Source organism: Musca autumnalis, unplaced genomic scaffold (genome assembly GCF_047663935.1).
Source record: "Musca autumnalis isolate F117 unplaced genomic scaffold, ASM4766393v1 scaffold_1, whole genome shotgun sequence".
Classification (NCBI taxonomy): domain Eukaryota; kingdom Metazoa; phylum Arthropoda; class Insecta; order Diptera; family Muscidae; genus Musca; species Musca autumnalis.
The window spans coordinates 289,544,700-289,557,668 of record NW_027411644.1 but is presented as its reverse complement, the minus strand read 5'-3'; the positions used below and the strand labels follow the sequence as shown (position 1 = coordinate 289,557,668).

Sequence of the window (12,969 nt, the reverse complement as noted above, 5' to 3'; positions counted from 1 at the left end):
TAATAAAATAGTTATGAAAAATCCATTTCCGTACTTTTCAATAAATTGTTTACAAAATATCCCAAACTACAAATAACAAAAGCGCTATTACCCAAATAATAATATTATATAACATTATAGTATAAAGTATATAATCAACTAATAGCGATATCATTATCTAAAATATCTTAACAAATAACAATATTCATCATCAACACCATAACTATTCACATTACTATTAATCTTTCAACACAAAAAGGGTCTAAAACTCTCTATATCATCCTTCCTTCCATTTGAAGAAAATAAAACAAAAACAACACTCTAATTTTCATTTTCATTAGTAGTTTAGTATACAACTGGTCTGTTATTAATTAACCCTATTTGTTATTTGAAGGGAACATTTCTGTGTTGAACATTTAAAGTTTTTTTGTGTTGAGTTAAAGTTAAGTGAAATGTCTTAAATTTCGGATTTGCCGTCATGTGTTTTGTTGTTCTTTTGTTAGTTCGTTACGTTATTCGTCAGTTGTTAAACGTGTGTTTGTTCTTCCTTTCTTTTTTCGGTTTAATGTCTTTTTTTCTTTTGGCTCTTAAATGTTATTAATCACATAGCAATGTTTCGTTAAGAGCGCGTTAATGATACATAAATTTCATTCCCAGTAAATGTGTAACAACTTTGATTGGTGTAGGCAGTCACATTTGCCCATTAATTAACTTCATGAGATCCCTTTTTATTCGTTGGTTAATTAGTCTACAACACATATTCGGTTACGTTTGAAAACAAACGATTAATGCGTTTATTGCATTCGCAAAATAGAAGGGTGTTTTAATGAAGTGAAGACAGAGAAATGAAATAGATAGGATGGTTGGTACTCAGAATCTGAGGTTGTACTATTTTATGTTGTTGTTTTATGTACATTTAGTTTTACGTATTTATTTCATTTGAAATCACATTGAACAAACCAAAAACGAAGAAAATAATATTACGAAACATAAAATTTGCGAGTTTTTTCTTCGGTTCGAATTTTGGCATCGACATCAGAGAAACAAGAAAATAAAAACTTTATTGTGAATTCACAATAATATCAATAATAAGGTATACGGAGGCTATGTGCTGAGGGCATTATATGTTAATTTTGACTCAAAAAATTGTAAGAAAGGGTTGCAGACCCACCTTTATGTATACCACGTATTATATATGGCTATACATATCTGTTCGGCCGTCTGTGCAACTTCTTTTGTGAATATGAGGACAACAGACAGCAAAATGTCTTGCCATTTTGATGATGGTCAGATAATTTTTAGGGTTCAGATATTATAATATGTAACTGAAAGTGGTCAAATATTAAAATTTTATTGTAATGCTATCTTGGCATCTATTATTAGATTCCAAGAAAAAAAATTCAACAGTCATTTTGAGCTTAAAATCGACACTAAATATATTGATATTAATGGTCAAATTTGTTACCCTTTTTACAAAAAAAGAAAACCCTTGCTATCCCAATTTCCCATAATAAAAGCCTAAAAAGTTCAAAAAACCCAATATTTCTTTCAGCAAGTTCATAACTCTTGAAAAAGGATTGTGCTTCAAAAGTCGTTTATAAGATCTTCGACAAAACATGCCGTATGGCGACTATTCCGCATGAGCAAAGTAGGACAGTCAATTCGGAGAAATTCGAAAAACGAACAGGAGAATACGGATTTTTGTGCACAATGACAACCAGTGGTTTTTTACGGGAAAAAAACGTGGATTTGAAAAATCAAACCATTGAAAATAAACAAAATTATTAGGCCAGAAATGTATCTAGTAGCCCTCGCATTTTGGCCAGAAGGAATATAAAAAATACATTTTGCCATGTTTTATGGTCGTTCCTTCTCGCTGTAGCCACATCAGGCCCTTGACAAGGAGAAACAGACTTTTTGGCTCTGCTTGGCAGAAGGTTGTCAGATATTGGATCGTGTATTCACCCATGATTAGCAGTTCCAGGTCGTGAGCATTGTACAGCGACATATAATGCAACTCTGAAAATACAAACAACTTCTAGTATGAATTTTTTGAAAGTACATATTGAGACTACAAAAACCCTAGTAGGGTTTTGTCCTGTCAGATCCAGTTCGTATTTTATGGCCTCATCTAAACTGCAGTTTTTTGCATTTATCGGCCCTTTATCTCAGAAACGAAGAGGAACTTGGCCTTTCTGTCTTTGGCAATATTATAGACCTAGACTAGTAAAACTTATCTTTTGGACATATCGCATAAGAAAAGCTCCATCTAGGGCATCAAAATCGATAAAATATAGAAAATTTTACATAATTACTGAAATTTTGGTCAGTATCAGCTAAACAGTAGGGAGTTGAACCAAGTAACTCTTTACAAAAATCTCCCAAATAAAGTTCTAAGCAATTCTTCTGACGTAGGGAATGGAAGATACCAAGCAACGGTCCTGACCGGTTTTAACATGGCAAAGCCCAAGATTTATCTTGGTCCCTCTTTCATCCCAAGTGGACACTGACCTCCCCGGTGTGTCAACTGCGGAACTGCCTTTAACACCCGTTAAAGATAGTGAGCTAACATGTGCCGCGCGTTCAACCATAAGAACGTTAAAAACTTGGGTTTGGGCGTCGGGTTAGTAACACTCCCCTAGAAAAAACAGCCTACTATGAAAAACCGAAAGAAAAACAAACCCTTCTAAAGTTGACGAACCCCGCAAACGTTTTAAGTACCATGATCTGCGAATCTGCACCTGGAATGTTCGCACTCTTTATAGAGAAGGTGCAGTCTTCGCATTGGTAGACGTACTTGAAAAGTACAAGACCGATATTACTGCCATGCAGGAAATACGATGGATTGGGAAAGGCGTCACAACAACACCTAAAGGTGACGCACTGTATTATAGCTGCCATGACGTAAATCATGAGTTTGGTTGTGGATTCGTAATTAGTCGGAGACTAAAACATCTGGTATCCAGCTTCACCGCAGTGAATGAAAGACTTGCTGAAATTCGAATAAAAGCTATATTCTTCTTGCGCTCATGCTCCCACTGAAGAAAAGGACGAACAGACCAAAGATATATTTTACGAGCACTTAGAAGAAACATATGACCGTTGCCCTGCCCATGACATTAAAATCATTCTAGGCGATTTTAATGCCAAAATTGGAAAGGAGAATATCTTTGGCCCAACAGTCGGGAAATTCAGTCTCCATAGTGAAACATCTGACAATGGTATGAGGCTGATAGACTTTGCAGCTGCAAAAAACATGGTAGTTAGCAGTACCAGATTTAATCATCTCGATATTCATAAGGGCACCTGGCTGTCTCCAGATCAGAAAACAAGAAACCAAATTGATCATGTGGTGATAGATGGAAGACATGCATCGAGCGTGTTGGATTTACGATCGGTCCGAGGCGCAAACATTGATTCGGACCACTACCTTGTTGCAGCAAAGGTACGCATCCGCTTAAACGTAGCAAACAAAGTACGAACAGACACAACACGAAAGTTAGACATCGGTAAGCTGCAATCCCAAAAGATAGCCAGAGCATATTCCACCCAACTAGCCCAATTGCTTAATCAAAGCACTCCTCATCCCGATAACATATCAGCGCACTGGCAAAGCATTGCCCACTCCATGCAAACAGCCGCAAAATCCATACTTGGATACCAAAGACCTCCACCAAGGAATCTATGGTATGACCAGGAGTGTCGTGCTGCCACCGAAGAGAAAAATGCGGCATAAAGGGCTACTTTACAATCCGTAGCAACGCGTAGCGCACGAGAGAAATACAGGGAGAAAAGGAGAGAGGAGAAACGTCTTTTCCGCAGGAAAAAGAGAGAGATGGAAAAGCGGGAGTGTGAAAAAATCGAGATGTACAGGAGCCAGAATGAAGTCCGAAAATTCTACCAAAGAGTCAAGCATCAAACTGATGGCTTTGGTACAGGCACATCCTCCTGTAGAGACCAGCAAGGTAATTTGGTAACTGATACAGATAGTGTACTCAGGATATGGAAAGAACATTTTTCAAATCTGTTGGTATCCAATAGCAGCGAAGACGACGAAGATACCACAGTCCCAATCCCAGAAGATGGTATTGAATGTATACCGCCCAGCCAAGATGAGGTAAAGACAGCAATAAATCGGCTGAAGAATAATAAGGCAGCAGGGGCCGATGGCTTACCAGCCGAGCTGTTCAAAACCGGAGGCGACACGCTGATAAGGTGTATTCATCAGCTAGTTAGCACCATCTGGCAGGAAAAACGAGTACCCGACGATTGGAACCTGAGTATCCTGTGCCCCGTCCACAAGAAGGGAGATAATACTGTATGCTCTAACTATAGGGGCATAAGTCTACTCCCTATTGCCTACAAGATCGTGTCAGGGATATTGTGCGAACAACTAAAGCCTATGGTCAACGAGATAATTGGGCCATACCAATGCGACTTTAGACCTGGCAAGTCCACCATTGACCAGATATTTTATGCTTAGTCTTCGTTGTGGGCAAATATTATTTCTGAAGGGAATTGTAGGTATAGGTCCTCTCGATTTGGTCCAAATTTGGACCTCGTAATATTTATACCCTCAACCTTTAGGCTTAATAGGGAAATACAGTGGAATCGCGATAATTCGTACCTCAATAAATCGAAACCCTCGATAATCCGTATAAACTGTCGGTCCCTTGAAGCCATTTCATTCGCATTTTAACCCCGCTAAATCGAAAACCTCGATAATTCGTATAAAATGGCCGGTCCCTTGGAATACGAATTATAGATTTTCTACTGTAATGGTTTTAGACCCCAAGTATGTTTGGAAGAAACCCGTTTCAGACATTTCGGAGTCGATTTAGCAATGTCCGTTCGTTTGTCTGGCTGGCTGGAGGGCACGGTCCACAATTTGGTCCTCGTCATATGTTGTCCACACTTAGATCAAATTTGAAGATGGATCGTATCTGCCTACTCACTCGGGTACCTCCCCACAAAAGTCCAACATTTTTTCAGTACAATCGTGCGCACGATAACAGTGCGAGGGAGTAACCGATTTGGGCCAAACTTTGCACATCGTAATATTTTCATCAGTCACAGATCAGGTATGAATATGGATTATATCAGATCACTTTTACCTCCCACACAAAGTTTCGAAAAAATGAAGTTTAAGCCGCTTTGGTTCTTCTTCTTTTGCAAAAGGTTGTTTTCGAAGTCTCTATTACAACTGTACAGACTCCCTGAGAAAATGGTTCGAAAGCTGTAAAAAACCCCTAAGCCCCCCATGTATAGCGGTTGGTGGGCACGACTACTTCCAAACTTTGTATATCGTTATATTTCTTCGAATCATAGATAAAGTTCAAAGATGGTGCTTATCGGTCCACTCCTTTCGGTACTTCCCCACTAAAGTTCCAACATTTTCGCCAAAATGATACGCGCGATATTTGGATCTCGAATTATAGGGTCCAAACCCAGTTTATCTTCGAAAATGGACTTTATAGTTCCCCATTTGTTTTTTTTTTCAAGTACAGTTTAAGTTCTGTTTGATGATCCTTTGGAAACTTGTCACCGAAGCTACTCCTGTTTCCTGTTTAAAGCAATATCATGTTTTTCGTGGGCATTTCCATGCTTCCTGGCATAAGATCCACTTCCAAAATGGGCTCCGCAACACTTTTGAGCTTTCATTCAAATCCATATTTTTGCTGGCAAAAGTTCACATGTCCAAAAAGGGCCACAAAAAAATTGAAAACCCCCGCAGCAAAACTTGAAGGAAGGGGTTCCATGCGATGACGTGATTTCATGGCATCTTTTGCATTGGTTCGTCGTAATGAAAATGTCATTGCAAAGGGTTGGTGACAATGACATGCCAAAGCATTGGTGGAAATGACATGTCAAAGCATTGGTGAAAATGACATGTCACAGCGTTGGTCAAAATGACATGCTTTGGATCCAAAAATTAACAGCATCTTTTGGGGTCCACGCTCATATAAAAATCATCGATGAAGATGCTAAAAAGATGACATGCCAGATTACTTGCACCCATGATTGAATGTCATCTTTGGCATCGAACATTTTGCTGGGCCCCTAAATACATACTTTTTGGGTAAAATAATTTTTTGTGTAGCCGGTAATCGAAATTGAATTGAAATTTAATTATGGATAGACTGAGGTTATATCTCTGTCAGCAAAGCCGAAATTAGTTAAAGTTCGAAAACGTCATATAATGATATGGCCCAAACTTTGCATATCACAATATTTCTTCATGACGGCCCACCTCCTAAACAAATAAAAAATTTCGCAAAGTGCAGTTTATGGATATGTTTCGGATAGTTTTGAGATTTTCTATGCTTCCGCTATTGTTTTTCGCGTCCATACTTCCTGAGATATTGGCCTTAAAACTGTAAAGAAACCTTCGATAGCTAACTAAAATGACTCATGACACATAATAAACTTTCTTCAAAACGTACATGAAGTTCCAAGACAACAACCTTCGGATACTTCCCTTACAACAAAAATTGTTGCTTAAGTGCAGTTTAAGGGCTGTTTGTCGGTGGATCGTTTTGAACGTTTTTTTATACCCTCCACCATAATATGAAGGGTATCGAAAATTTCCTCGGAGACCCTATAAAATATATATATTCTTGATCAGAGTTAAATTCTAAGTCGATATAACCATGTCCGCCTGTCCGTCCGTCCGTCTGTTGAAATCAAGATACAGTTCGCAATTACTTCCAGGATGTTTGATACAGGCCCACGCCTTCATATAGAACGGTACATTCCATAGAACGGTACCTCCCGATTTGCGTTATTTAGAAGGTTGTGGCCTCAATATTCCTCCGGAATGGCTGAAGTTTGGTATTAAGTCTTCATTTGGGATACAAAACTTTCCATATGAAATTTGTGGGTATAGGTCTTAGCCTTAATGTAGCCCCCATAGAAAGGTACCTCCCGATTTTCGGTATTTTCAAGGATATGGTCACAATAATCGTCTTCGTTGGGGTATTCAACTTTCAACCACCTGAAATTTGTAGGTATAGATCCACGCCTTCACATTGCCCCCACAGGAGTGTACCTCCCGATTTTCGGTATTTTGAAGGTTCTGGCTTCAATATTCCATCTAAATGGCTGGAATTTGGTATTTAGTCTTCTTCATAAATGAAAGGAAACTAATTGTTCGGTTTTATTGTATTACAACAAGTTCGACCGGGCCGAACTTAACGCCGTTCTTACTTATTTTTTTAACAAGTGCCTGTTTCCTGACAAGAGCTCTAAAAAACCTACCGTGACCAACTAAAATGGGTAGTGGGCACGTTAACTATCGAAAGCTGTAAGTGGCATTGTTCCAACCTTTACACAACGTAATCTTTATCGCAGATTTGGATTAATTTCCAAGGCGGACTATACTGAACCACTCTCTACGGTACCACACCCACAAAACTTCAAACTTTTTAATTAAGTGTAATTTATGGCTTTGAGATTTTCACCAAAGGTAGTCCTTATAATTCTGATTACAAAAATATGATGCATATTCCATAAACGCCTAAAAATAACCGCTGGAGACTTCCAAAACATCCTTTGTCACCTACAAATTGCATTTAAAATTTGAGCTCTGTTAATAGTACATTCAGGTCCACCACGCCATTTAGTTGATTCTCTGTTAGTTGTTTCCTAGTAATAAGGTATCGCTTATCGACCAATAAAAAACAAGCATTATTATTTTTTCTAATATTCTAAACCAGTGCTTCCATTGGCTTTCATGAAAATTGTGAGGGCCTTTTGAGAATCTCAGAAGAAACCAGCCAAATCCATCTTCAACTATTTAAAAATCCATGCTGGAGGACATGATATGTTATATATTCCTCATATGCTTAATAATTATATTCAATATATTATACAATTATTTACATTCCCAACACCTCAGATTCTGGGTTCCTTTCCTAGGAATTATAGGGACCTTTAGTATCTATTCTGCCAAAAATATGGAAAGACCAGTTCTCGAAAGGCTTTTTCTTCAACTATGCTTCTCAACTCTCATCTCATCTTAAGACAAACTTCCCTTTTCTTCTTCTTCTGCTCTCAAAAGTCATTCTACCAATATTCAGTGCATGCCTTCAGCATGGAAAAGTTTCGTTACAATTTCCATAACATTCAGCTTTCATCTGACCAATAACAAAAACCATTTATTAGAAATAAAAATCAAATACAAATACATATTTTAAATAAAGCCCTTTACTAAATTATTATTCCTATAACTTTCTTTTGTATATATTTTCAAAAAAAAATTGAAAAACAAATTACAAAAAAAATTATATTTGTAAAAAACCTACAACTCCCGCCAATGACATACTGAAAATCAACCATATTTGCAAATGTCTGTGTGTGTGTCTGTGTCAACAACTGTTGCTACCCAACGTAATCCAAAATTCCCCCCACAACCCCCAAAACAACCACTTCAAAATCCAGAATTTGATCCTGATTTTTCAAGTAAATCATCATTGAAAAGACGCGGTGGCATTTGCATTTTTGTCGACGAGGAAGAAGTCGAACAAATGCTTGACCCCAATGTGGCCACACAACATCACCACAATGGTGTCGACGGTATTGGTAGTGGTCGCGGTGGTGATGGCAGTGTCACCAAGTGTCTGACATTCAGTGTCAATAGTATGTCCAAGGGTGGTGAACGTACCAGATGTCTCTATTGTGGAGCTGCTTTAAAAGCTCAACATCAAGCGGAAAATAGCAAGCGACACGATAAGCAAACGCGTCACAAAACAAAGACAATGGCACAAAGGTTAAGCTTCTGGCATAGAAATCGGTGGTTGTACAAAAACCGTAAACAACGCCCAGCCGGATGCCAGTGTGGGGCAAATGGTGAGTTTGAATTAGAAATGAAAACACAAAAAAAAGAAACAAAGAAAGCCTGCAGAGTATGAAAAACAAAACAAAAGATAGAAGAATTGAAATGAATGAAAACAATATTGTTGTTGTTTGGAAATCATACACATAACCAACCACAACATCAAATGCAGCAACAACAAGTACAATGAAATAGTGATAAAACAACAACAATAACAACCACTACAACAGCAACAACAACACAATCAATTTTACTACTGCTTTTAAATGCTACCCACAGCCACCACAATCACAGTAATCGCCAACAACTTAAAAACGTATGCATTCGTAATTGAATAGCACTTTAAAGTATATTAGACCGTATCGATTTTTTGTTTGTGTTTTTTTTTATTTAATGAGATTCAAAAGCATTTTAGATGACATGTACATATGTGGGAAAAAACTAATTTTGAGTGAACATAGAAAAACAGTATTTGAAGGGCCACCATGACGTATAACTAACAACCAACAGAATCGCTTCTCTTATACTCATACGCACCATGGACTATTTTAATGTTACCTAAAAACCGGAACGAATCATGTATACCCTTCACGATCAGGAAAATAATAACATCAATAACTTTGGGTTAATCGAGAGATAACTTGTATTGACGAAGGCTACCTTCCTGACTACCTTCAAAATAATCCACGAACAGTCTTTAAATTGCAAATAAGATACTATTTTGGTACTTTTGTGTGGGAGCTACCGGATGTTGTAGTTCGATACAGTCTATCTTCGAAGTTGATTTAATTTTGAAACAAATTTTACGATGTCCAAAGGATAAAGTACACAAGCATTCCTTTTAATAGTTATCGTGTTAATTTTAGGTGGATGTTTGAAATTTTTAGGGCTATCGAAACATTATAAAGGGTTATAAATTTAGAGGTTTCTACCTTTTTTAAAGAAAACAAGTAAGAACGGCGTTAAGTACGTCCAAGCCAAATTTTTTATACCCTCCACCACGTGTTGTATTGAAGTCAAATGGAACAATTAGTTTCCTTTCGTTTCGTTGAAGAAGATTAAATACCAAACTTCAACAGGTTCGGTAAAACAACCTTCAAAATACCGAAATTCGGAGGTACATTTCCATGGGGGCTATATCAAATCGTCGATATATATCTACAAATTTCAGGCGGAAAGTTTTTAGACTCAAAGAAGACTAAATACCAAATTTCCGATATTTCGGTAAAACGTTCAAAATACCGAAAATCAAAAGGTAGGCTTCTGTGGGAGATATAGGAACCCTCGGACCTATACTGATAATTCTCTTCTGGAATATTTTATAACAACATGAAAGGCTAAATAACAAAATTTCAGTCTTCAGATTTACGAAAATCGGGAGGTAACGTTCTATGGAGGCTACATCGAAACGTGGTGGACTATACCCATGAATTTCAGTCAGAAAGAATTTTACCTCCAACAAAAACTAAATATCAAATTTCAGCAATTTCGGGGTGTTGCCGTGGCCACAACCTTCAATATACTGAAAATGGCGAGGTACCGTTCTTAGAAGCTAAAGCCTTAAAAATACCGAAAATCGGGTAGTACCGTTCTATGGGGGCTATACTAAGGCGTGGACCTATACCGACAAAATTCATATGGGAGGTTTAATACTCCAACATGAAAACCAAATACCAAACTGTAGCCATTTCTTAGGAATATTGGCCCGCAACTTTCAAAATACCGGAAATCGGGAGGTACCGTTCTATGGGGGCTATATGAAGATAGGGACCTATACCGACAAATTTCTGGGAGAAAGGCTTTTACCTCGGTGGAATATTGAGGCCACAGTCTTAAAAATACCGGAAATAGGGAGGTATCTTTCTATGAGGGCTAAGGCGTGGACCTATACCGACAAATTTCACATAGTACTCCAAATGAAGACTTACTTACTTACTTAGCTGGCCCATTACAGAACATTTGTTCTATAGGCCGAACTAAGAAAAGATCTCCAATTCTCTCTGTTTTTCGCTTGACTTTTTGGAATACCGCGCCTTTTCATTTCTTCATCCACTTGTATGCTCCATCGAAGCTTAGGCCTGCCGATTCTGCGTGCACCGCCAAGCGGTCCGTGTTTATACACCTTTTTAGCGGGGTCATCATCGCTCATTCTTATGATATGGCCTAGCCAACGCAATCGCTGCATCTCGATACGTTTAAAAATATTGATGTCGTTGTACAGCAGATTCAGCTCGTGGTTCATGCTACGTCGATATTCACCGTCAACGCAGATTGGTCCGTAGATCTTTCGAAGAATTTTTCTCTCAAACACAACAAGCACTGCCATGTCTGCTTGCGCAAGTACCCAGGCTTCGGAGCCATACATCAGAACGGGTAGTATCAGTGTTTTGTAGAGCGTTATTTTTGTTTGACAAGTTGTGGCTTTGTTTTTAAACTGCTTACTTAATCCAAAGTAGCATCTGTTGGCCAATACAATTCTTCTTTTTATTTCACAACTGATGTCGTTTGTTGTGTTTACGGAGGTGCCGTGGTAGACGAAATCTTTTACTACCTCAATATTATAGGAACCAACTTCCACAGTCGGTCCGAGCTCAATGGACGCATTGCGCGTCGACACCATCAACTTGGTATTCTCACCGTTTACCGCCAGACCCACTTTAGCAGATTCTCCTTCGACCTTCATAAAGGTATAAGTTACTTCTTTTACTGATCGGTATCATCAGCATAAAGACTGTCTCCCTGTCTGAAACCTCTTTGTACCAAACTCTTCGGAGAGGTTCTTTCCTATTTTAACTGAGGACCTCGTGTCAGTTAAAGTCATTTTGCGAAGACGGATGAGCTTTGCGGGGATACCAAATTCAGACATGGCTTGGAATACCTTTGAACGCAGCGGGCTGTCGAAGGCTGCTTTATAATCGACAAAAAGGTGGTAGGTGTCGATCTGCATCTCTTGGGTCTTCTCCAGGATTTGCCGCAGGGTAAATATCTGGTCAATGGTGGACTTGCCAGGTCTAAAGCCGCATTGGTATGGTCCAATTATCTCGTTGACCATAGGCTTTAGTCGTTCGCACAATATCCCTGACACGATCTTGTAGGCAATAGGGAGTAGACTTATGCCCCTATAGTTACAGCATACAGTCTTATCTCCGTTCTTGTGGACGGGGCACAGGATACTCAGATTCCAATCGTCGAATACTCGTTCTTCCTGCCAGATGGTGCTAACTAGCTGATGAATACACCTTATCAGCGTATCGCCTCCGGTTTTGAACAGCTCGGCTGGTAAGCCATTGGCTCCTGCTGCCTTATTATTCTTCAGCCGATTTATTGCTGCCTTTACCTCATCTTGGCTGGGCGGTATACATTCAATACCATCTTCTGGAATTGGGACTGTGGTATCTTCGTCGTCTTCGCTGCTATTGGATACCAACAGTTTTGAAAAATGTTCTTTCCATATCCTGAGTACACTATCTGTATCAGTTACCAAATTACCTTGCTGGTCTCTACAGGAGGATGTGCCTGTACCAAAGCCATCAGTTTGATGCTTGACTCTTTGGTAGAATTTTCGGACTTCATTCTGGCTCCTGTACATCTCGATTTTTTCACACTCCCGCTTTTCCATCTCTCTCTTTTTCCTGCGGAAAAGACGTTTCTCCTCTCTCCTTTTCTCCCTGTATCTCTCGTGCGCTACGCGTTGCTACGGATTGTAAAGTAGCCCTATATGCCGCATTTTTCTCTTCGGTGGCAGCACGACACTCCTGATCATACCATGGATTCCCTGGTGGAGGTCTCTGGTATCCAATTATGGATTTTGCGGCTGTTTGCATGGAGTGGGCAATGCTTTGCCATTGCGCTGATATGTTATCGGGATGAGGAGTGCTTTGATTAAGCAATTGGGCTAGTTGAGTGGAATATGCTGTGGCTATCTGTTGTGATTGCAGTTTACCGATGTCCAACTTTCGTATTGTGTCTGTTCGTACTTTGTTTGCTACGTTTAAGCGGGTACGTACCTTTGCTGCAACAAGGTAGTGGTCCGATTCAATGTTTGCGCCTCGGAACGATCGTACATCCAACACGCTCAATGAATGTCTTCCATCTATCACAACATGATCAATTTGATTTCTTGTTTTCTGATCTGGAGACAGCCAGGTGCCCTTATG

The 12,969-nt window shown here is 39.0% G+C and overlaps 1 protein-coding gene across 4 annotated transcripts in view; it reads left to right on the top strand.

Moving 5' to 3' along the window:
• The window catches only part of LOC141389683 (octopamine receptor beta-3R-like), an 825,473-nt gene that overhangs the window by 761,420 nt on the left and 51,084 nt on the right, over positions 1–12,969 (top strand). For 2 of the 4 annotated variants that reach the window (XM_073961582.1, XM_073961580.1), the window contains one exon: positions 8,419–8,826. The exons of the other annotated variants lie outside the window; for them this stretch is intronic. In XM_073961582.1, the coding sequence (XP_073817683.1) occupies positions 8,419–8,826 (408 nt within the window). The remainder of the gene's footprint in view (positions 1–8,418; positions 8,827–12,969) is intronic. 4 annotated transcript variants of the gene reach the window in all.